This window comes from Lytechinus pictus, chromosome 5 (genome assembly GCF_037042905.1).
Source record: "Lytechinus pictus isolate F3 Inbred chromosome 5, Lp3.0, whole genome shotgun sequence".
Lineage (NCBI taxonomy): Eukaryota > Metazoa > Echinodermata > Echinoidea > Temnopleuroida > Toxopneustidae > Lytechinus > Lytechinus pictus.
This window is the reverse complement of record NC_087249.1, coordinates 11,792,509-11,818,150: the sequence shown is the minus strand read 5'-3', so window position 1 is coordinate 11,818,150 and position 25,642 is coordinate 11,792,509. Positions and strand designations below refer to the sequence as shown.

At 35.6% G+C, this 25,642-nt stretch overlaps 1 protein-coding gene across 1 annotated transcript in view; it reads left to right on the top strand.

The window, feature by feature from the left end:
- The window catches only part of LOC129262431 (spatacsin-like), a 54,273-nt gene that overhangs the window by 8,206 nt on the left and 20,425 nt on the right, over positions 1-25,642 (top strand). Inside the window, exons 7-27 of the mRNA XM_064099818.1 lie at positions 770-1,306; positions 3,811-3,899; positions 4,438-4,662; positions 5,071-5,142; positions 5,728-5,864; positions 8,138-8,364; positions 9,873-10,116; positions 10,294-10,503; positions 11,435-11,541; positions 11,941-12,086; positions 13,140-13,304; positions 14,065-14,134; positions 14,727-14,895; positions 15,690-15,955; positions 16,616-16,724; positions 17,440-17,599; positions 18,781-18,988; positions 19,400-19,507; positions 20,645-20,787; positions 22,997-23,197; positions 24,284-24,391. Of these exons, the coding sequence (XP_063955888.1) occupies positions 770-1,306; positions 3,811-3,899; positions 4,438-4,662; positions 5,071-5,142; positions 5,728-5,864; positions 8,138-8,364; positions 9,873-10,116; positions 10,294-10,503; positions 11,435-11,541; positions 11,941-12,086; positions 13,140-13,304; positions 14,065-14,134; positions 14,727-14,895; positions 15,690-15,955; positions 16,616-16,724; positions 17,440-17,599; positions 18,781-18,988; positions 19,400-19,507; positions 20,645-20,787; positions 22,997-23,197; positions 24,284-24,391 (3,701 nt within the window). The remainder of the gene's footprint in view (positions 1-769; positions 1,307-3,810; positions 3,900-4,437; positions 4,663-5,070; positions 5,143-5,727; positions 5,865-8,137; positions 8,365-9,872; positions 10,117-10,293; positions 10,504-11,434; positions 11,542-11,940; positions 12,087-13,139; positions 13,305-14,064; positions 14,135-14,726; positions 14,896-15,689; positions 15,956-16,615; positions 16,725-17,439; positions 17,600-18,780; positions 18,989-19,399; positions 19,508-20,644; positions 20,788-22,996; positions 23,198-24,283; positions 24,392-25,642) is intronic.

The window sequence follows — 25,642 nt, the reverse complement described above, 5'->3', positions numbered from 1 at the left end:
ATGCTTGAGTAAACCCTGAATTTATTCATTGTTTTCTCCTTATTTTTTGAAGCTCTGACTTAGATTCTTTGGCATTCCAATCAAGTACTCATGTGGGTTATTTTTTAACAAATTTGACAAGTTATATGTAATTTTCAAACTCAATAAAATTCTAAAACTTCATTTTTGCTGACCTGTTGTTGGTTCTGGGCTGGCTGGTCACAAATCTCAATAGATGGATGATGTCTAATCCTAAATACCCCCTTTTTTTTGGTAGGTAAATCTATGATTTATGTTATGATTCACTTTTCACTATATGGTCAGCAACTATATCGGGGAGTATCATAATTTCTGCTGAATGTAAAATATGATTGCCCCCTCCTACCTATTAAATGTCTTAGTACTCAGATTGCAGCTGTTTTTGCCCCCTCGCATAGGGATACTGCAGATAGTTATCAACATCTTAAAATGTACAGTGGTGCTCAAAATTTAGTGAGCTCCACCGGAAAATAAACATATTTAAAGTGTTCAAGTTCTGCCATCTTTTATATATTTAATTGTGAGGTCAGATAATAAACTATTATTATATACAGTACAATAAAGTTTGTTTCTCTGGGCTCTCCAAACATTGTAGTGTTGTTGTCTACATTCAAAACTCAGCATGAAGGAGTGCTTTTTGTGGTTGGGGGTTCACTAACTTTTGAGCACTACCAACTCATTGGTAGTACTGGAAGTATACTGAAATATACTGGAAGTAAAATATTGTTATTTGTCTCCCTCAATGTTTCAGTGTTCCGATTGAAACAGCACACTGCTCCAGTCAGCGTGGCACCCTCACCCCACAGTGATCTTTCCTCCTCAAATGATGCAACGCAGCTTTGGTCTGCGATGGATCTCCTCTGCCGAGCCATCGCTGACAATATCAAAGAAATGCAATCCAAGCAGTATGCTCTCCAGGTCCTGAATCTTGCCTTGAATCATCTCAACAAGCTTATCCACAATGCCACCGACTCCCTGGAACATCTCGGTACATCCTCTACGTCCTCCAAGGTGACATCATCCATGAAAGGCAATCTGGAAACTTCATCATCTTCTGTAGCTGGCACACCATCGCCTTCACCATCGGTCCAGTCTGCTCTGCAAAGTAACCGGCCTCAGACAGCGCCCATGGCAGCATCCCTGGTGGTCATGACGGAGGGCTTTGAAGGAACTAACCATGACCTTGAGGATATCGTCAAGAAGTTGATCGGTTACACAGTCAAGCTAAGAGGTCATTTGAAGGGAACACCATCCTGGATGTTCCCAGACAAGGATGAAATAGATTCAGGTAATCCATCATAGGGACTAGGAATCTCAAGAGACACAGCATATCAGGGAACTTTTTTCCTTCCCACCTCCCCCCCTCTCACAGTCAACAAATTAGGGACCTTTCCCCCCCCCCCCCCTTCACAGCTATTAAACTGCTATGTCAGTATGTCAAAATATCCTTTGCGTTCACAGAATACAGAGTTGGTGATGTAAGGCAACACTAGACACATTGCATGCCCAAGCTCAAATGATGTTGCCTGACATATCAATTGCTTGTGACAATGCCATGGATTTCCCCTAAATCACATCCTTGAAGATGATTGTAAATGCTTGCCCATGCTCTGTTTATCACAGACTATTATGATGTATTCACATAGTAGCCCACTGTTGAATGTGCAAATCTAAGAATATTCTGTTTATCTCACAGTTTTTAACTTTCCTCTGGATCTGTTTGTATGTCAAACCAGCAAAAGATTAAAAATAATAATGATCACCTTTTTTTTCAATCTACAAGCCAGATTGCTTTTGATAAATGGATTATTTCAACCAAAATTGAGTAATGATATTCCGTAATGACTTTCCATCACTTGATATATTTTCCTTCTTTATTTATCGCCTCCAAACTTTGATCATAGAAATACAGGGGCCCGTAACACAAAGGTTAGCGATTAATCGTACGCTTGATTTTCACGATGGATTGTACATTGTAGTCAATCGAATCAATCAGAGAAAAATGTTCTACTATCATTGCTTAGTTTTGTGTTACGGGCCCCTGGACTAGATTTACATGAAAACTCATTTAGAGTAAAAGATACTCTTTATTTCTTTGGCAATGAATTTCCTAGTTTTCTCAGTCGTAATCAACTAAAAATATCTTAGTTTATTCGCATCTTGCATTTTACCTAATTCTTTAAAATATATAAAAACTTCTTCTCATTTTTTTGTTCTTTTCTCCCTTGCATTTTTCTTGGATTCACTTTTCTCTATGATTTCTGAATTCTATCATTAGATTGAATACATTAAAGGCCTTGAATGTTCTTGTACAGGTATTTCTATGCATTTGCAACAATTTTGTAATAAATATACTGAACTTATATTTTCAGCTCATTAGGGAATAATAGAAGAAAAAGAAAATTCTTGGTAGTATGAATGCATTTTTTATCAATACACATTTCATTGAGTATTTATATATTAAAAAGTAATCATTATAGTCAGTTATAAAAAAATGTAAGGAAATATTTCACAGCCATCTTGAATAGCGTCATCTAGGGCCCGTAACACAAAGGTTACCAATTAATCACATGCTTGATGTTCGCAATTGATTGTACATTGTATTTAATGCAGTCAATCATTAATGAATGTTCTGCGATGGTTGCTAAGCTTTGTGTTATGGCTCCCAGGAGTCTGTAGTGTTGTTGATGTAACATACATCGAGGTTTGCGAGCCAGTTGAAGTTGACGACTCTGCGGAGGAGTGTAGAGAATAAAACACTCTCTTGCCTTCCGACCCCAAACAGTGCAGCAACAGCGCCTACTTTCTTTCTGGGTGAAATTCCTTGCTACCTGTCGCTAACATATAGTTCTCAAATTGTTGTTTCCACAAGTTCCATGGAGTTGCTGGAGGGCTGGGTGAAGGCAAAAAGCCTGAAAGTGGTGGAATTGACATTTTAAAGTCAGTTTACTAGATCCGAAATCCAAAATCCTTGTCGCCAAAATATGTAGTGCTGTTGAAGTAACATAAGAGCCAATGTAGACAGCAGATATATTGAAATTCAGTCTTGACTCTAGTTTAATATCTGATTCAATATTGTACATTTAGGTCCCTGGTTCTTTACCCAGAATGCAACATTTTAATCATATAGTCTCGTAATTCGTACCCGTTAAATTGATAACATGCTTTAGCCTTTACAAACTATATTATCACAAAGATGTTGCTAAGGAACAATGGGATTATGGACTGCGTACAAATCTTCTCATTTGTTGATGCAGAACAAGTGATAAATCATATTTACCATATTTAGTTACAGATTTTTTTTGTTTTATCAAAAGGTATATGAAATAAATGAAAATAATAATAATAATTAGATTTATATAGCGCTTTTTCCTCAGGATGCACAGCGCTGATAATGGCATAAGATCAAGTTAAGGTTTACAGTTTATACAGGTGTATTTTAAGAAGTTTTTGAAGAGGTCGAGAGAGGAGATTTCCGGAGAGATGGTGGGAGTTTGTTCCAAAGAAGGGGGGCAAGAGATTAGAAAGAATTGAAGCGGGCAAGTTTTCTGGATTTAGGAATGACATATTAAGGAACAGACTAGTTAGCAACACAGGGAGTCTATAACCTTTACTGTGGAATCTTTGGAGTTTAGTTCTCCTTTATACCTAGGATTGTAAAAACTTTGCATTAAAAAAAAATATCCTTGATGCTCTTGATTTTTTTTATGAAACACCCATGTAGTCTTTCTTTTTTTGTGTAACGTAAAGCATGACTCTGATTCTATCCCTTTGTGATTGATATGCATGCAGGTGTGCTGCCTTCCACCAGTGCATTCTACACAGGTACAGACAAGTCTACGGTAGCCACAATGCACGAATGGAAATCCATGTCTCCACAGGTACGTTATCACCCTTCGTTATTGATGGCATTCTATAACCAACAGGATTTTTAAAAGAATTTCGCTTATTTTTGAAAATCAGTGTTTTTGATACCCTTAACAAGTGCACGCACAGCCCGCGTACAAAACTGAAAAAACACCACTTTAAACTTGGTCTTTGGTCATGCGTGTGTACATCCATGTATTTGACTGCCCCCCTCCCCCCCCCCCCCCCCCCGGTGTTTAGTGTTAAAGGAGTACCAGGGCCCTGTCTTACAAAGAGTTACGATTGATCCGATCAACCTCGACTGTATGAAAATCCATCAATGTCATTTTTTTTTCTACGGAAAACTTGTACAATGTCCTTTGTAGACAAAGAAGAGCATACTAAACTTTCAAGGAAACAATGAATGTATGAATGTACAGCATACCTAACAAATATTTTGAACAAACATGCAGTTCAGATGTTGACGTTTACCATAGTGGTTGATCGGATCAATCGCAACTCTTGATAAGATGGGGCCTTGGAGTCACATTTGACCTTTGACCTTTAAAACAGGAGATCATCCGTGCAGCCATCTTGAAACGTCAGATCCCCTTGGCCCAGACGTACCTGAGGAAGCATCAGTACAATCTACAGCTTGAACAGACACAGACACAACAAGCTCTCTCGTCACTGGATTCCAAAGGGCTCCCTCTCTTGGTCGATATCGGTCTTGCCCAGGTCTATGCTTCGCTTCTAAATGCAGAAACGGAGACTGCGTACACAATGCTTCAAAACTTGGTAGGTCACAGGATAACATAAGAATCATTACCACCCAGAATGATGATATGGTATAGCACTGTTTAGTGAAATGGTTGTATTCATTCATTGTGGGGGCATCGTGGTCTAGTAGATACGATTCTCATCTTTCAATCAGAGGGACGTGGGTTCAAATCTCAGTCATGGCGTGTTTTCCTTCAGGAAGAAATTTACAAATAACGAATAACTCCCGCTATATTTACTCAAAAAACCTGGTATATTTGTATACTATATTCCAAGCTGGTTATTTATCATAGTGAACATCATTACACAATGCACAGTATAACAAAAACTCTTCAATAAAAGTTAGACCCTTGCAAGATTTCATCTTCCTTTAGAATGGTGATTACTTTTATATCTCTATCAGATTTCATTTTTGTTTATTTGCAGGGATTCAATGTCACAGAAGAAATCAAGAAAATATGTCTGTACACTGCAAATACAGGGCTAAGGGACTTCTTGGTATGTATTAATGCAAATGAGGATGATGATAATGATGTTAATTCTGATAATAAAAAATGATGATTGTAGTGATGAGGGTAATGTGATGATGCTGATGATGATGAAGATGACAATGATGCGGTTAGTGATGATGATGATGATGGTGATGATGATGATGATTATGATACATGTAGTTATAATAGTAATATGATGATGATGGTGATGATGGTGATAGTTATAATGGTAATATGATGATGACGAAGACAATGATGGTGATGATTATAATGGTAATATGATGATGGTGATGGTGATGATGATGATGGCGATTATGGTGATGATTATGATGATGGTTATAATGGTAATATGATGATGATGATGAAGATGACATTGATGCTGTTGATGATGGTGATGGTGCAGATGGTGTTGATGATGATGATGATGGTGATGACGACGATGACGACGATGATGATGATGATGATGATGATGATGGTGGTGATGGTGATTATGATAATACTAGTCATGATAATGATGAGGAGGATGGTTTAAAAATTAAGTCCCAACCCAAATGAGAGTTTCAGGTGCTTCATATTTTGATCAAACCCACAGATTTCCAAGCTATCCCAGTCTCAAGATCTGACCAACGAGGAATCAGAAATGGTCCTTTTTGTTCATCAGCTTGAGCATCTCTACACCTGTCAGTCATTTGAAAAAGCCAAGGCCCTAGCTTCAGAAAAGAGCCAGAGGTAGGCGTCCAGTGTCATATATAGGCTGTTGCAGAACTGCCAAGCCTATAAAAAGCTCTATTCTAAAGTACGGTTTAAAGGGGAAGTTCACCCTGACCAAAAGTTTATTGTAAAAAATGCATTAAAAAAATGATAAAGAATATTGCCAAGGTTTGAGAAAAATCCATCAAAGAATGAAAAGGTTATGAGAATTTTAATTATTTGATTTGTGACATCATACGCAAGCAGCTTTCCTACATATTGTGTGGTAAAGAAAAACAATGAAGTTTCATTTTCTCAGAAAATTGAAAATGATTTTTACTTACATACCTTCAGTATGTCAATAGACAAATCATTTCACACACACTTCTAAAACAAATAAATAGATAAGTCATCACGTACTATTGAAAAATTGAAATTTATGCGTTTTATATCGCATAACATACATGGGGCAGCTGCTCGTTTGTGATAAAATCACAAATCCCAAACTTATGATTCTAATGACTTAACCTTTAATGGTTTTTCCTCAAACCTTCACCAATATTTTTTTTCTGCTATTTTCACAAATTTTTCTTCAGGATGAACTTCCCCTTTAATTTAGACCATGGTCTAACTTTTGTTTTTTGGGAAGCCAAAAAAATTCAAAATTGCATTTACATTTTTTGTTTCCTATCTTTATTTGGCTTTTTCCTGGTGTTTCAACGATAAAGAGAACCATTTACTACCTGTCTCTTATGAATGATGCAAGTGTCAAACGAGTTGACAAATTGAACTTCTACTGTTATAGAGATATCCATCACAATTGGCTATTCATAGTTAAACCTCAACTTTAGTTTAGATTAAACTAAATTTTAGAATAATTTACTAGTAAAATACCTTTAAAATACAGGCTAGCTGAATTGCATTGTTTTAGGGACCAGCTTAAAAAAAATGAATAAACATGAAGAAATCCATAATTTGGGGCATGTAGATAAGAATTTATTAGAGAGAAGAGTAATTGCACTCCTTTAGGGATCGGTTATAATACAAGCATGATAAAATCAATTCTATATTATCAGGCAATATTAAAACAAAGTTACTAAACCAAAGTGCATTCTTTTTGGGGCCAGTTGTAGAATAAATCTGATGGATCAATTCAATCATTTGTGGTACGTAGATCATGAGGAGAGTTCTTTATCTGAACAAAGTTACAAACTGAATTGCACTCTTTTAGGGATTGGTTATAAAGCAAGCATGACAAGATCAATTCAATATTTTAGGGCAAGTAGATGACACAAGAAGCAAAAAGAAAAGCTGCTAACTGAACAAAGTCACTTAAAAGAGTTTTATTTTGCGGGGGGGGGGCAGTTGTATAATAAGCCTGATGAATCACTTCAGGGCACCATCTTCCAAAGGGTTATGATTGATCCGATCAATCGCAACTATGGATGGCCAGGAACATCAACATGTATTATTCATGTTTGTTCAAAATATTTTCTAACTATGATGTATATTCATGCATTCAATGTTTTCTTGAAAATTCACTGTGCTTCTCTGTGTTTACAAACGACATTGTGCAAATTTCCTGTAGAAATAGTTGTGACACTGATGGATTTCCATAGAGTTACGATTAATTGGATCAATCGTAACTCTTTGTAAGACGGCCTAGGTATGTAGATGAGAAAGAGAGAGCAGAATTGCTAACTGAGTAAAGTTATGAAACCGAATTGCACTGTGTTAGGGATTGGTTATAAAATGAGCATGATGAACATGATGAAATCATTTTAACTCCATACACATCAGGTCATTCAAAATTTGGTTGCTAGGATTGTTACCAGAACAAACAGACATGAATCTGTATCATCTGTATTAAGATCGTTGCATTGGCTGCCGGTCAGGTTACATATTAAGTTCAAGATCTTGGTACTCTCATTTAAATGTTTTTGTCAAATGGCTCCATCTTATCTATCTGAGTTACTTATTTGAACCTGTTTGAAATCTTAGATCACTTCATAAGGACTTATAATTTACCTGTTGACTGTTGTTAGGACAAAGTTTCATGGTTAAGGGGGTTTGCACACACAGCGTCGAAACTCTGGAAAAATATCCCACACGATTTAAGGCAAGTAGATACAATTGGGCAATTAAAATCTGCATTGAAAACATATTGATTTAACTGAATATCATCATGGCATTACCAGCAGCTTTTTCTTATCTTTTCTTCCTTCATTTTCCTAATGCAGATTAAGACCTTTGAAAGGTATAATGCGCTATGAAAGAACTGTTTTATTATTTATTATTATTAATTTTTTTAGGTATGTGGATGAGAAGCAGAGACATGAGTTACTCCCTCCCATTGATACGGACGCCAAGCAATATCTTGATGACATCATCGTAAGAGGGGACATCTCGGTGTCTGGTGAACCGGCAAACTGTGAGAACTTCAACTACGGTCATGTTGTTCTTGAGTGGGTGAGAAGCTGGAATCAGGAGACGAGGGATCGCATCCTCCTTGAGAGACTGCTTGCTTCAAAGAATAAAGGTACTTTTCTCATAATAATAATGATAACAATAATAATGATGATAATACAAGAAATAAAGGTAATGATAATAATAATAACAATATAAAGAATAATAATAGTAACAATAATTTGTTCTTTTATAGTGCGTCTCACATAGCAGATTGCATGTCCCTATGCGCTAAAAGTACACATAAGTATAAAGTGAAAAAATAATAAATTTTTTGTTTCAATACAATAACCAAAATCTAAACAATATATCAGAAATTTTAATTTAGATTTTTTCCATTCACCTCTTTATTGATCATTCGTACAAATTGTACAAACAAGAAGTATAAACATGCAAATAACGAAAAACATGAATGAAGTGTGCATTTTGATATATAAATACATGTATGTGAAAAATACAATATTATGTTGAAATTCAACAGAATATTTGACAAGGTGATGTGAAACTTTGCCTTGTGTTATGGCAATGTTTCTTTCTACTTTTTCCAAAAATATGAAAAAAATGTTTGAAAATCAATTCATGTTTTATCATTTTATTTTCTTATAAGTTTAATCAGTGTAAGCCTCATCAGTTATACAAACTGTTGGCCTTGAGGACCCCGAGATAAAAAAATATCAATATGTAAAATATTTGCAAACAGTTTATCAATTAAAATAGTGTACAGGCATTCCACACAGATTGATATAATATATATGAAAATACAATCAAATAAATTTACGAAAATAAAATAAAGACAAAATTGAATTACAAAAAAAAGTTACTGTATTTTTAACTGTCGCTGAAAAGAGAACATAGGTGGTGAAAATTTGAGGATGTCAAGAAAAAAATACAAAGTTAAAGCAACCAGAAACTACTAAATACAATATCAACCAGAAAAAGTGCGAAGTCAGGAGGAAAGGTGATTTGAAACTGTATATTGTTCTATTAATTAAGAATAATTTGGGTGTCGCTAATGTAAGGCAGAGTATAAATCAATCAATGTTCTTATTATGATAGAATGAATATGAAAGCAGAAATAAGCTATGCTGTAGTTGTGATGACAAGATTTCAAAAGTAATTTACATGGTATTTGTAAAAAGAAAGAAAACAAATTATTACCTTGGCATTTAGATGACATGCTTATGTCAAGTGGGTAGAAGAATAATATGAATTACCGTAGTCATAATAAAGTACATTGTATGTCTTAGGTGTACAGGGAAATGAGTGAGAGTAGACTCTTGGTTTCATTTAGTAATTTGATTCTAAGTGCTTTAGTTTTGAGTTTCAAACACTATTATTGGATGAGATTGAAAAGTCCATTCTCTAGTTGCATTGTTGGATTCACACCGTGGATTGTGAGGTGAATGTTGGAGTCATTTTGTAACGAAATATCAATGGTGATCTACTCACTAATTATTTTATTCTGTGGAAAAGTAATGTGCACTAGGCCTTGTGTAATAGTTGTTTGCTGTAGTCAGACTTCAGTCTTCATCGAACATTCCCTGATTCTATTTATATCAGAATACAAATTCTGTCTTTCAGATCCCTCCATTAACTACGATCTGAGTGCAGATTCGGCTTGGTCCTACCTGACGTCACACCACCACTGGGATCAGCTTAAGCTCTGGATTAGATCCAACTTATCTCTTAATCCTGATCTGTTACCTCCATCTACGGAAGCAGTAAACCCATGGTTACAAGATCTCCAGCTAATCCCCCGAGTGGTTCACAGTATGGGATCCTGTTTGCCCGATCTTAGCGAGAAAATCCTGGATGAATTGGCGAGGTTAGTTAGCAATTTTTGCTTGATTCAATTATTTTAGAAGCGGTGAAAGATGACTGAAGTTACAGTTCATTGTCTGGCTGGCAACATCTTCTGTCACATTTGAAACCTTAACTTCTCTTCAAGGAAAATGATCTAATCATTGTGTCCGTTTCCATTCCATTTGAAATAAAACAATAGGCACGGTATCTTCAGCTCTTCTGAACTGGCAACCTTTGACCTTTTAACCCGACGTCTGAGCAGTACACAGCAGCTGTTCCAGCATCCGCACCCGCTGGGTCAAAGGTCGAAAACGGCGTCCGTGCTGCCATCATACAAGCAGTGGTTCCTGGATACTTGTATCAAGAAGAACTTGCCAGGGCTGTTGTATGCCTTCTTAGATTTCTACAGGTACGTGCATACATGATAATTAATTGATTAAGGAATTCTGCCAAAATCAAATCCTTTGGGACCAGAGAAATCCCCTCAAATTTGGAAAACTTTGAATCAAAAGAGGTTATGACACACATTTTTGATAACCTTTTCTCAAAAAATTAGTTTGACTTTGGTTTGGTTTGGATTGGTTTGATGAATGTTCAACTTAGAGAAGATCATTATAAGAAAGTAAGAATAAATACTTGAGTTGCAATGGTTGCCTGTGAAGCAGAGACTCCTCTTTAACACATTGTTGATGCTGTACAAAACTCTTCACGGTAAGGCACCAGTCTACATTCAGGAGATGAGCATGATGAACATGATGAAATAATTTCAACTCCATAAATGTCAGATCATTCAAAACTCGGTTGCTAGGATTGTTACCAGAACAAAAAGACATGAATCTGTATCATCTGTATTAAGATCCTTGCATAGGTTGCCGGTCAGGTCACATATTAAATTCAAGATCTTACTACATGTACTCTCATTTCTTTGTTATCATCAAATGGCTCCATCTTATTTAACTGAGTTACTTGTAAAATATGTACCTCTTCGAAATCTTAGATCACTTCATAAGGACTAATGTACCTGTTGTTAAGACAAAGTTTTATGGTGAACGGGGGTTTGGGCACACAGCGCCGGATCTTTTACAATTGTTAAGTCATCAGCTCATGCATCTTACAGCCTCTGTAGTTTGAAAGATAACATACTCTTGAAATATCTTTCTAGAAGGACAAAACCTACCCTTGGTGATAGAGCATTCACATATGCGGCTCCCAAATTATTGAACTTAATATCCAAGTTGATCCGATGCTTCAGAAATACTGTATATTGTTATTTTTTTTATATAACTACATGTACATGTAACAGATACCTGGTATCTTGTTTTCTCATTTTATATCTGTAGTTTATGCCTTTCAGAAAATGAAGTGATGAGTCTTCAGCTACCCCTAGCCCAATGTCCCTGGCTTGAAATCATGCTACATTTCAGATGGATTGGTCGACAGGCAACAGGTTAGAATCATGGAGATGATCACGGTTGAGATGGTGGTGGTGGTGGTGGTAATGGTGATGGTGGTGGTGATGATGATGATGATGATGCTGATGATGATGATGATGATGATGATGATTCTCCCCTGAAGTTACCAAATGTTTTCTGAGTCTGCTTTTATCAAATAATTTTCACTTTTCTCCTATATGCATAATTTACTAAATATGTCTATAACTTAAAAAGATATTGCTGTATTTCTAGGACTTTTAATTCAATTAGTTTACAATCTATTCTTGGCAGTTTGCTTTTTTTCCTTATTGTAACACCTTTATTCATGTATCTACTCCTTGTACATGTATGTATATTTAAATTTATAAACATTGATGCTGTAGATATGTCACCAATTTACACTTTTTTTACAGATCCATCATTGGTTTTTCAAGCTAGTCTCTCCAATGCAAGACTGTTGATAAAAGTCACCCAGCCAACCATATCGGGGCTCCTGGAGTCTGGATACCCCGTCATCGCCATAGCAACGCTACTCTATGCACCGGGATCCATTCCAGAGGTGAGTGAAAAGAGAAGTAAAGGAGAAATGATGAAAATTAAGAGAGACAATTTCAAGTTTTCAAATTTATTTCCAACCTAGCACAAGACATATTGTACAAATATACCAGGCTTTGAGTATTATAGTGTGGTATGATTCATCTAGCCTTGGACTGGCAAATAATATTCTTTTCTCTTAGGGGTGTATCTCAGAGAAAAAAAATATCAATATTGCCAGCCCAAACACGGATGAGTAATTCCCACTTATACTTTAAAAATAAACACATGGTATATGTATTTTTGTTTTATTATATACGTATGTATAACAATACACAATATTTATAACACGCTTTTCCCAAATGGCCCAAAGCACTCACAATTTCAATTTCACATAAAAAAAATAAACAATAACAAACATATAAAATGAAGGCAGTTGCCCTGAATCAAAAAAGTTTTAGGGACTTCTTGAATGATTTAATTGTTTGTGATTGTCTTAATGTGAAAGGGAGTCCGCATCCCCGCTCTGCACCAATTTCTTCAGCCACTTGAAAAAAAGGCATGCAAAACACTTAGACATGAGTGAGCATGGTATGAACAGAATTTAAAGAAAAGGAAAGCTTGAGGCAAGCACATTTGATAAAAATACAACATGTCACTTGAAACTCTTCATCAGGATCATTGAGGAGTTCAACAAGCTTTTGCTTTTTTAGTGGATCCTTCAAATTTCACAGATCTTTATAATGTTTATGATAATTTGCTTTTATACTTTGTTTCACTTATGGAAGATGTATCATATATTGTACCTACCTCAATTTGTATTGTTTGTGTAAGTTTCACTTGCAAATGCCATTGTCATTATATACAACTATTTTATTTTGTTCTGATGAAAATGAAATCAAACAATTTTGATGATTAAAAAGTATTTTTAATTGGAAACAATGTTAATCTTCATTTTGATATGAATAAATGAATGGAGTAATTTGAAAAAAAAAAGCTTCTTGGCGGAGTCCCCATTTTCGAGGATGGATGTTTTCCCTTTATTTGATAGCTTTCTAATTACTCTATACTTTTCCAGGCTCTTAGCCCTGCAAGCAATGATGAAGAGAGACTATGGAAGCTTGATGGTGATAAACTACAGCAGGCATTACGTCCTTATCCAAAGCTGCTCTCTGCTGTCTTCCCACCCTCGAGCATCGATGGTATCAAACCTCAAGATATCACAGTTTATCAGCTCCTACAGGTAAATCAAACATGAATGTGCTGCTCAAAAAGTAGTGAACCCTGCCAGAATATAAACATATTTAAAGTGTTCAAGTTCTACCACGTTTTAGATATTTGATTGTGAAGTCAGGTGATAAAATATTACATTCAGTAAAGTTTCTTTCTCAGGGCTCACCAAACATTGTGGTGGCGTTGTCTACATTCAATACTCGACATGAAGTAGTGCATTTTGTGGTGGGGTTCACTAAATTATGAGAACAACTGTATATGTACATCCCATTCTGTTTGATAAATGTATCAAAAATAATTTGTTTTTATTTTACAAGCAATCAGCTTATGACAAACCTTCCCCTTCAAGTTGTGAAAGTTAGATTAATTTACCCAAAGTTCATTTTCGTTTGGAATATGTTTCTGTATGTTTAATCTAGGATCCTTGTACCTGAAATTGTGATGTTATGAGAAATATATCGTATGAGTGCAAAAGAAACCAACAAAATATCAAAGCATAATCAAACTTTTTTACAGTTTGATTTATTCTGATGGAGACTGTGCCCTATGCCGGCTGGGGTCTGTTGAAAATGCATGTTGTAGCAAAAATCTACTTTTAGATGTTGTGCATTTGGTTCATCACTAGTTCAAATTTCCAAACACAATTTCAAATTGATGTATTTGTTATATCAGACACTAAAATGATTATATTAACTAAAGGATTATAGTTTCGCTGTTGAATGATCTACTTGCGAGGGAATGAAACAAACGATTGCACAATATCTTTTCAGGGAAATTGCCCATTTGACCCCAGGAAGCTCTTCCTCTGGCAAAGCACCAATAAGGTCATCAACCCAGAAGGTAAACATTCATTTTTAGGGAAATACTTTGCTGTATTTGTTATCCCTTTCTCTCAGTCTTTGTGTATACATGTAACTTGATGTATATTTTGAAGTAGAAGTCTTTCAAAGTTGTTTAAATGTACCCTTCTCTTTTAGCACATCTTCCCTTTCTCTCTCTTTAATTTTATCCCGTATTTTTCTCTATTTGGGCCATGGGACGAGCAGGTTTTTTGTTTAGTTTCATTCACATGGTCAGCGGCATTATCTAGATTTACCTAAATCAGTTGTATTTTGTCGGGTCGTCCCATGGCCTAATATGATTTTTTTACTATTTGAAATTATTCTTTGATCTTACTTTGTGAACCTGTTCACTATGTCTTTAATTCTTTTGGATTTTGTATATTCGTATTTTAAATTGATGTATGAATGATTTTTAAAGTAATGCCAATAAATACATTGCTAAACACCACTGCGAGCGTGTATGATGGGAAAACTAATCTATATCACATGAACGTGATTAACTGTCGACTCATCCTTTAGCAAGATTCGTAGAATGTGAAACAAATTCATATATCATTCTTTTTGCGAATACTGTTACATTTTCTTTTCAGACACTACAAGCGAGATGCCATATTTTTCGGACCCTATCCTGATAGAGCGCTACGCATACACCGAAGCGTTCAGCTACACATACTACCTAAGACAAGGTCGGCCATCTTTCGCCTACGTCACGTTCATAACAAGTCTCCTCCAAGAGGGCGCTGCGCTGACAAAGAAAATGTAAGAAGTTGAATCTTCAAGCATTCTTTTAAAGGGGCATGGAACAAGAAATTAATGGGGGAATGTAGGCCTATTTTATACTTGCTCATCAGCTTAAGTTTGATATGAGAATAATCTATGCAATGTGCCATTATTTCAATTCCTCGTCTTTCAAATTTGGTGCAGTGAGAATTCAATTAAGCAGCGTATCCTATGGAATTTAACAATTATGAACAACAGGAATAAACCAGGGCCCCGTCTTACAAAGAGTCATGATTGATCCGATCAACCACAACTATGGACGGCCAGCAATGTCAACAGATTTAGTACATGTTTGTTCAAAATATTTTCCAGATATGATGCGTATTCATACATTCATCATTCCCTTGAAGATTCAGTGTGATTCTCTTTGTTTACTAACGAGATTGTGCAAATTTCCTATAGAAAAAATGACACTGATTGATTTATATACAGTTGAGGACCCAGACCTGGACCATGTAACATAATGGGCACCAGTGTATCTGTGAGAAAAAAAAAAGTGAGGGAAATTGATTCAGACTTAGAAACTTAAAGTTACTTTGATTTAGACACTAGTAATCCCGATACAGGATAAATGTAATTTTGAATGTAATTTGTAAAATACAGTCAACAGGAAATGTAATCTTGTTTGTAAAGAATTCTGTTAAATCTCAAATGCACTATCCATGAAATAAATCATTATTTACACACATGTAGATAAAGACATGTTGAATGAACCTGAAGATATGTACAACACTGATACAAATGACTTTTAATTTTTATGTTTCTATCCTTAGATTATTTGAGGTATACGTAAAAGCCTACACGACTGCACTCCTCCATTTCCCCAACCGCTCCATCTGTGCCGCCTGTACCGCTTTCATTGAGATGCTGGGTAGGGATAGCTTGTCCCTTCGTATCGACCTCCAGACCGCAAGGACCATTGCTGACCATCTCAAGGGTCAACTAACCCATGCTAGCAGGTCAAATTTCAAAGGTCAACAAGGGGTCGGTCTTGAGAAGAGCCTCAAGGAGAAGAAAGAGACAGTGGAGAGAGATATAGGTAAGGGCGGCACAAATTTCTAAATAGCTCCTATTTGATTTATTCTGTTCGGTTATACAAGTTACATGTAGGTTTTGATAAAAACATTTAATAGCAAGCAATGAGGAGCCTTTAAACTGAAATAATTTCTTATAGGTTATCCCCAGACACTGGTTGCTCTTTGGTTATTCATATATAAGTTTCCTTGATAATTTGTTGTCATGTTGATATACATTAAATTGAAATTTGTTACCTCAGCTTAAATTTACATTCAATCTTTAAAGAGGAATGCCAGTTGTGGTAACAATCACAAAATGAGTTAGAAATAGAATCAAAGTGTTTGTATGTGTCAATGGTAAATTTGAAAAGAAATATATAAAAAAAATGTGCAATTACTAAGAAATGGACATCCACGTAAGAATGATATTGCATTCCATCAAATGTTGGGTATTTTTCCAAGCAATATTTATACACTGTTCCACTTTGGCGTTTCTGTGTTAGTCATTTTTCAGCTATGAAATCATGCTTTCACAAAGGTAAATTTATGAAAATGTACAAAATCTAGATCTTTAATAGGGTAAAAATTAACCTTGATTTTAAAAGACTTTCTTGTGCAATGATTGTTTGCTGCAACTAAATTCTTTATCTTTAATTGATTTTTTTTTCTTTTCTAATTTATAGTTAATCTAATGATGTCATGTGTGAAGGGCAGTGAATTGTGTTGCAAAACTGTCTTGCGAAAACTAGAAGAAGCTCTCACAAGCCACATTGATCAGGAGGCAATCGAGAGGTTTGTTGGATCTGGGCCCCGTCTTACAAAGAGTTACGATTGATCCAATCAGTCGTAACTCTATGGAAATATTTTGAACAAACATGCATTATAGATGTTGACGTTGCTGGCCACCCATAGTTGCGATTGATTGGATCAATCATAACTCTTTGTAAGACGGGCCCCAGAGATTATACAGTGCATTGAAACCTTATTTTTAGGGATTATATCAAAATCATCAAATATGGTTTTTTCTTGGGGGGTTCAAATATTGGCCCTAACTCCTTGAATATCTCTGGTATTCCATTCTGAGCCTTCCAATATAATATGATTATTGTCAATGGATGTTCTTCCAGTGGTGTGCATAAATTTCCAAGGGGTATCATCGCACAACAGTTCTTAATATTTCTTAATGCAATGAGGACTAATACTGAGCCATGTGAATATGAAAGGGATTTCCCATCCAACATGGAACTGCCCCTTTGACAAATATATTTTTATTTGATTTTAATTATTTTTTATTTCTACACTCATATCATTTTTATAATACATTTTTTTCCATTACAAATCAATCAGCATGAAGCATAGAGAAGAAAAATTATTTTTAAAATATCACTTTAAGAAACAGAAATAAAGATTTTTTTTATTTTTTTAAAGTATTATTTGTAATTATTTTCATAAGGGCATACAGTTTTAAAGGTAACATTAATGATGTTATTATTATTATTTTGATTAGGGTTAGCTGGAAGGCTGCTGAGGAATGGAACTTAGCAGTGATGTTCTGTCGCCTCCATGGTATTGCCATGACAACGGTCTTCCCCATGGAATGTACCAGAGATGACAACTGGCTTTTGTTCATATGCTTTGTCCAAACCCACCAGTATCCAAAGCAACAGGTATTTGAATAGTTAAATGTTATAGCTTTCTTTCTATTTTTTATGTGTTACTTGATGTAGGTATTTGGTTAATGTGACAGATATGAAGGAACACAAACTCTTCATATAAACAATGTCAGAAAAATAATTAAATTTCATTCTTACAGTATGTTTTCATGTAAAACTCCTAAACTACAAGATACATTCGCATGTATTTTTTACACCTATATTACAAGTAAGGATAGCTTTGAGACACTGTAGCCTGTATTCTGAACATAGGTTTAATTTAAACTCTAGTCTAAAGTTGTGGTCTAACTATGGATGGCCAATTAGAACATTAATCACTAATGGTACTTATCAGTGTATCAGCTCATTTTACACTCAAGCCATTCATAACTATCTCGGAATAGCAATTTAGATAGATTTCTTCATCATAAAACATGGGAGCAAAATAGCGTGATCATAAGAAACAGACAATGAGAACAAGTTTTGGCATTTTAGGCTTCCCATAATTTGAGTTCTGAATTAACCCATGTTATGACTTCAACCATATTTCAGAATTTGGGCGTAAGCATATAAATGGAAATTATTTCATTTCATTTATTGGTTTTTTCAACATTTTTCATAACAAAAATCTGGACGTGAAAATACTTGTACATATTTAAAATTTGACATCAAGATAATGAACAAATAATTTTGTACATAAATCATCAAATTATCATACATAAATAAACAATTTAAATGGTATTTTCTGATACATAATAAAGAGGATGGTTGCAAGGGTCGTCACAAAAGCAAAGCTTGAAAACCTGACAGCCCTGGAAAATAGCCAAAATGATTATACATGTATGTACTATCATAAAATGTGCAAGTGCATGAAGGGACTTGGAGGGGATAGGGGGCAAAGGAGATACTTGGTCCTTAGAATGAAATTTTAGAATATAATAAATTTTGTTGTTGTTTTATTTTTCAATTTATACATGTTCTAGACAAAAGTCAATGTCTCATTAAAATAAAGATAACAATAATAATATTGAAAAACCTTTCAATTTGTTAGGTATTGGTTTAATTGCAATTCTTTTATGGCTCGTTTAAAGTAATAAAATGATCTTGTCTGCTTGAGTGAATCTGGCAATGTGTTCCAAATTATGAAGTACATGTAGTGGTGAAGCATTGAGATGATTTCCATTGCCCTCACACAGGTTCTTGACCTTGTGAAGTCGTTTAAGAGCAGCACCATCCGAGAGCACATGAGCCATGCCCTCTCCCATCTCCAGTATGGCCCCGCCCCTTCGCAGGACAGCGAATCCGCATCCCTAGGAGGCGTGGCCAGTGTCAGGTCTAGACTGCCAATCAAAGACTACAGGACCGCCTACTATACCAAGATGGGATTCCTCAAAGATTATAGAGGTACATTGTTTTTGGAAGAAAGTCACAAAGGTGGTTTTTAACATCATTGGTTGAACCCATGGTGTGTGCTTAGAAATTAAGCTTAATTTATGCTGAGTTATACTACATGTAGGTGCAAGAAGAAATTCTATGCTTCCGAATGATAGGTCATTTGTCTATTGTACTTGTGATTAAGTTATGATAAATCATCAATACTTTGGTTTCATTTTTGTGTGTGTTATGCACTATCTAAAAATATATAATGCTTCATTATAATATTCTATGAAGTACATGTATGAAGATGCAGTGACGAGAAAAGTTTTTCTTGGATACGATTCCTCCATCAAATGTTTGATTCAAATCCAAGTGCTTGTATCAAACAGGTTTAGAAAGATTGCATTGCATAATTAGTTTATCTCACCCTTCTTGTAGACGCTTCTGGAGAAACAAGTGACACAGAAGAAGAAGAATGTAAGTCTGGAAGTAGACTAGAGGCATCGCAGGAGGATGCTTCTTCTACTGATGCTGATACTGTAATAGGTAACTTTTGAAATTCCCTTTAGTGATAGTCCCAAGTATAGTGGAAGTCAAATCTTGTGTGATTAAGAAAGTACTGCACACTGTTAAAAAAAAAAGTTTGAAGGTACATGTATGGGCCGGGCTGAAAATATTTATACCTAAATAAGAGTAAAATTCACAAAGCAAAATGCTGAAAATTTCATCAAAATCGGATAACAAATAGCGAAGTTATTGAATTTTAAAATTAAGCAATATTTTGAGAAAAGAGTTATATGCACATTGTCATGAATATTCATTAGGTGGGCTGATGAAGTCACATCTCCACTTTCCCTTTTCTTATGTTATTACATGAAATCATAAATGTTTAATTATTTCATACATGTGTAAATGATGTGTCTCCATTATGAGGAAATGAGTTGCGGCAATAAATAACTAATGCACTTAATCAGTTGTCAATCCAATTGTTTTAGTTTTTGGTAGAAAAATTTTGAATCAACCTAATTTTATATAATAAAACACAAAAGAACAAGTGGGGATATGACATCAGCCCACCTAATGAATATTCATAAAGACATGCCTAGAACTGGAATCACCGGAATAATGCAAATCTTCAAAATTCAATAACTTCGTTATTTGTCATCGAATTTTGATCTGGTGTGAATGCTTTATACTGGAATTGCATGTACTTCCAATATTTTATCTATATTTTCTTAGCAGTTAACAAGAAATTAAATAGATATTGACTTTATATTGATTTGATTCGATTTATTGTTCTCTTCTGCATACCTATATATATAATTCTTATAAAACATTTTTATAACATTGAGCAAACATGAAATTGCTTACTGTTTTTAGCTTGAATTGTGAATAAAGTGTACAAAAAATATCATTCAACACACACGAAAAAAGTGATCCACTACCAACATTTACAATTACATTTACAATTTGCAGGAGAAGGATTTTCATCATTAGCAGATTGCTTGAAAAAGATGACAACCCCAGATTCATACTCAATAAATAGATTACATGTAATTGTTTGATCTATCTACCATTATTTACTCAAAAAAGGAATACAATGAGATTTATAGAGAACAATCGATTTCTATAAAAGAAAAAAAAATATATATTTTGATTATTTTTCTTTTTTGTTCTATTCAGATCATGAATTAAGAGATGTATCCCATGAGTTGTTTGAGATTATATTCACCTGCGGGAATCATTCAGTCGCTTGGAAAGCTTTCCTTTCTTATGCCATCCACTTGCAACAACCAGTCTTGGCAGTGATTGCAGCCTGTCATCAGGTAATATACAAATAATGAATGTTTTTTAGTGCAATGGACAGAATACTTCATGAGGTGAAAGATGAAATGATCCATTCAACGAGGCGTAGCCGAGTTGAATGGAACATTCATTTCATCTTTCACGGAATGAAGTATTCTGTCCACTGCACGAATGAAAAGAACATTCATTATTTGGTTTATATCACACCTAAAAATAGATTCCTTTTCATATGAAATTTTTTAATTTCGATGCAAAATATGCTCATGCAGTGCGAGCTCGGTCTGTTATTGCGTACATACAACATGCGCGCTGCAAACACGTGTTTGTGCCTGCAGTCCTGGTGCGCGCGTGCAATGGACAAAATCGTATGGATTGCATGATGAATGGATCTAAAATTGCACAGTTGATGACGTCATTGCAAAATGGGCTGAATGATCGATATTGACCAACCAATCATATGACAAGGATCTACATGTATCTAGGTGTCATATAATGTAAAATGAAGGGCTGTTCACATTATCCAGAGCTGCTGCCAATTTTATTTTACATATGTATTTAGTAGGATTTTTAAGGAGAAAGTGGCACAAAATAGGATTTTTTCCCTAAAAAAGAGATTTTTAGATTTGTAAGAATGATGATCTTCTGTATTTTTCTCAAATTTTTTAAGAAAAATGTGATATTAGACTTGAAAGTATGATAAAAAGAAATAAAGAATAGGATTTTCTTTCACAATTAGGGTTGGCAGCTATGCAGTGCAAGTATATGATGCTGATATATCTTACATTAGAGACCTTAGTTTATGTTTTCTATGAAGTATGATGCAAATTCGGGGGGGGGGTGGGTTTCAGTGTTCTAAACAACACATTCCATGTTCTTCATAGACAAGCACCAAAAGTTATGCTAAGGCAATTGTACATGTTATTAGTGAAAAAAAAAATCTAAAAGTAAGTTCACTTGCAGATAAAGCTTGGTGCCTATGTATTAAAATTAAACACTCAGAACAATCAGATATTTTTTCTTTTATTTTCCTGATTTTTCCCTTTTTTTCTTTAGATAATGAAATCTTTTTTTGCCTGAAATTTATCTCTGTGAATTATATCAATTCATTGTTCCTAGTGGATTCTGCGAAACTTGAGATTCCTGTGTCCATATTTTTAAATTTGGTTAAATTTAAACTCTGGTTGTGGTTTAACTATGGAGAGCCAAATGTGATGCAAATGCTTATCCGTGGGTTTATGAAAACAACTTAATAATAATAATATATAGCATTTATGAGGCGCCGATTTATCTAGTTGCCTATTCAATGGCGCACTATATATTACCTGTAGCTCCAGCTGCTAAAGGCGCTTGGTGCATTCAAGGAATTAATCCTACCGGTTACCCATTCACCTCACCTGGGTCGAGTGCAGCACAGTGTGGATAGATTTCTTGCTGAAGGAAAACTTCTCATCCATTGAAGGATCTAAATATCTTCAGATATTTGGGTGTGTCGTGGTCTAGTGGTTCTGAATCTCGCCTTTGAAACAGGGTCGTGGGTTCGAATCGTAGCCATGGCATGTTTTCATTCAGCAAGAGATTTATTCACACAGTGCTGCACTTGACCCAGGTGAGGTGAATGGGTACCCGGCAGAAGTCATTCCTTGCATGCACTGAGCGCCGGTGATAGTAGCTCAAGCTAAAGCTGGGGTAATAATAGCAGCGCTTTGTATCCTCTGGCAAAAAGCGCTTTATAAATCCAGCTATTATTATTAGATATAAATCTTTGTAGCTTTCTGCAAGCCAATCACTAAATCTATAAGATCAGTGCTAAAAGGGCAAATTTTAAGAAAAATTAAAATCAGTACTGCTGATAGAGGGCGCTAGATATCAATTAGCTATTGGAGGGTGCCCTGGACTAGTGGTCTAAGGCACCTGGCTGATACTTGAAAGTTTATGGTTCGATCCTAGGCACCTACATGTATGTCCATGAGCAGTGCATTTAAACAACTGTGCCCTTTTATCCTACATTCAAATAAATGGAAAAGCTATATGCATTCTTGGTAACTAGGTGTGGACTTTTTTTTTGTAAATACATATATACATGTATATATTAAAAACAGATTCAACTCCTAACAGACTCTTGTACTATCCAAATGTCACATGATACTCAAGTATATTTCACATCTTTGACCCTTAAAGAAAGCTTTAGATTGGCTCTAATATATTTTTTAATGATAATCTCCCCCTTAGGGTGCAAATATCTTGGATTGTTTATGTTCCTGGCTCTATACATCCCTCTCTGATGACCCCAACCTAGAGAAGGTCCTAGGTTCAAGCTCCCTCTACAAGAACCACTCATGGAGCCTGGATCAGCTTCGTGATCTCATCGATATCGCCATGGCAACAGGCAGGGTCACACTTCTCATCAAAGGGTTTCAAATATTTGACAATGTGAGTGATTTTACTAAAATTTGGTCTCCAGAAGTCTACTTTCTTGTGCAGTGTTATGTAGATAAATGGTTCAAGTGATTCCATGTATACTTGAAAATGTGAGTGACGTAAATAAAATTTGGTATCGTGGAAGTCTATTTCTTTTGTGGCAGTGTTATTGTAGATTAATGCTTTTACTCAGTTCTCAGTTTCAAATTTACCAAACTATTTGTACACAATATGTTAGTGTGCCTTTTATTTATCTCTAGTGTTTGTTGAAAGTACCGTTTCCAGAGTCATTCCTACATTTAAATGAAAGCTGCCTATTGTATTAATGGTAATCATTAGGAGGGCTATTACATTACATTAAGGCTTGGTCCCACTTCACTTATGGATGCAAAGAGGATGTATAACGGAAAAGAATCTCGCCATCTGTTGGAAACCGTTAGGTATCAGTTGTGTACTCTTTGCATATGTGTTTCATATGCTCTATATCCATCGAGAATCTGTCCACTGTGATTTCATTTTTCGCCCATTTTGTCCATTGTCTGGAGCGGATGAAAACGGATGGAGCCACCGCGAAATTGTGCTTGTTCGCTGTATCCGTTATGAATACGTATTGTGTCCGTCGGCCAGTGGGACCAGGCCTTTATCTGTAGACATCCATTCAATTTTCCAATTATGTAAGAAGGTGAAAATTACTAAATGTCGCCATTTTGAGGAGTGAAAGCAGATTTATCTACATGTAGATCAAAGAATAGCTGGCTTAAAGAAAAGTGATTTGATGAAGAGTTTCCTTATTGTTAAAAAAGAAAAAAAATATATATTTATCATGCAGATCGCACAATGAAATACCAAAAATATAGTGAGTGAGTGAGTGAAACCATGGACTCTCATTTGCATATTGAAGGCTTGTGCATATAACTGTATTGTGAAATATAAGTGGAGGTTTAAACTGTCGTAACTTTCTTATTTACATCCAGTCTTGGTGAAATTTTCAGTGTTAAGCCTGTTTGAATTTTCTGTTTTTTAATCAAATCAACATTTTGTTGGGGTGGACTTCCTCTTTAAGAAGTAAATGTATATTTTGTATGTTTTGTATTACAGAGGGGCGTATTGAACTCGTTTCTTGCTTTCTGTGAAGATTTTCTGCTTCTAAGAGATAGAAATCAGTGCAAGATAGACCTAGAGTTCTTTCATGAAGCCATGCTTACAGTAAGTAATCTTCCTTTGAAATGTAATTCATGTGAGATGGCTTTCTCCAAACCATTGAGTAATCTCACTGGGTCAAGGAATGAATCCTTCCTAATGTTTGACAGGAATGATCTGTCATTTGGTAAATACAGTCCGACCTCTCTTATCTGGCCTCCCTAATCCAGATCTCTCTATTATCCAGACGCTCACTTGCCAAGATTTTTTTTGTTTTTCCAATTCATTCTAGTACCTGGGGAAATGAGATTTCAATCTAACTTCAATCCGGGACTTAATCCTACGAAAACTCACTTTGATTACATATATTTTCTATTTTATAGTCTACCTACAACTACATTATTTTTCATGAAAATATCTCACCCAAATCACCGAAAGAACTTAGACAGGATAATTTTCCTGTAAATCAGGGTGCAGCGCAAACATTTCATCACATTCTCTTTTTATTTCCTGGGGAAAAAACAACACATGTCTCACTAGCTAGCCCTAGGCCTCAATACGGACAGCGCCATCTATCATGTTTCAGCCTACAGTCAGTATAACAATGGCTGACATTGCAAAGCTGCGATACCCGCCACGATGATCCAATTGTAAAACTTAGTTTCATCGAGACATTCTTTCTTTCGAGGTATGCTTGATGTATACCTCAATCCCAGCCATGGCATAATTTCCTTCAGCAAGAAACTCATCCACATTGTGCTGCACTCAATCCAGGTGAGGTGAATGGGTACCCAGTAGGAAGAAATTCCTTGAATACTTGAGTGCCTAGGCAGCTCAGCTAAAGCCGGGGTAATAATAATAGCAGGGCCTGCTGGTAGAACAGTTTTCGAAACTGAAGTGGCTACCCTGGGTAAATATACCTATATTATTATTATAAACATTTTAGCAGGTAAATTATCCAAGAGTTTTGGATAATTAGGTAGCTCAGTCGGTAGAGCGGGGGATTCGTATTGCGGTGACCCGGGTTCGATTCCCACTTGGTGCGCTAGTGCCCTTTGGTAAGGCATAAATCCTCAGTACCAGGTCCTTCGGAGAGGACCTTAAGCCGTCGGTCCTCTGGTTGCTTGCTTACAAGCATTCATGCTTTCTTAGCAATCAGGTAAAAAATCACCACCAACACCAAATTTCATTTCCGTAAAAATACCGCCTATAATTTGCACTGACACTGCAGAGAATACTGTCTGTACGCCCACTACAATAGATTACGTGTAGCTACCGCCGTTGAGGAGGCAGCTGCGTGTAATTAATATTGGGTCT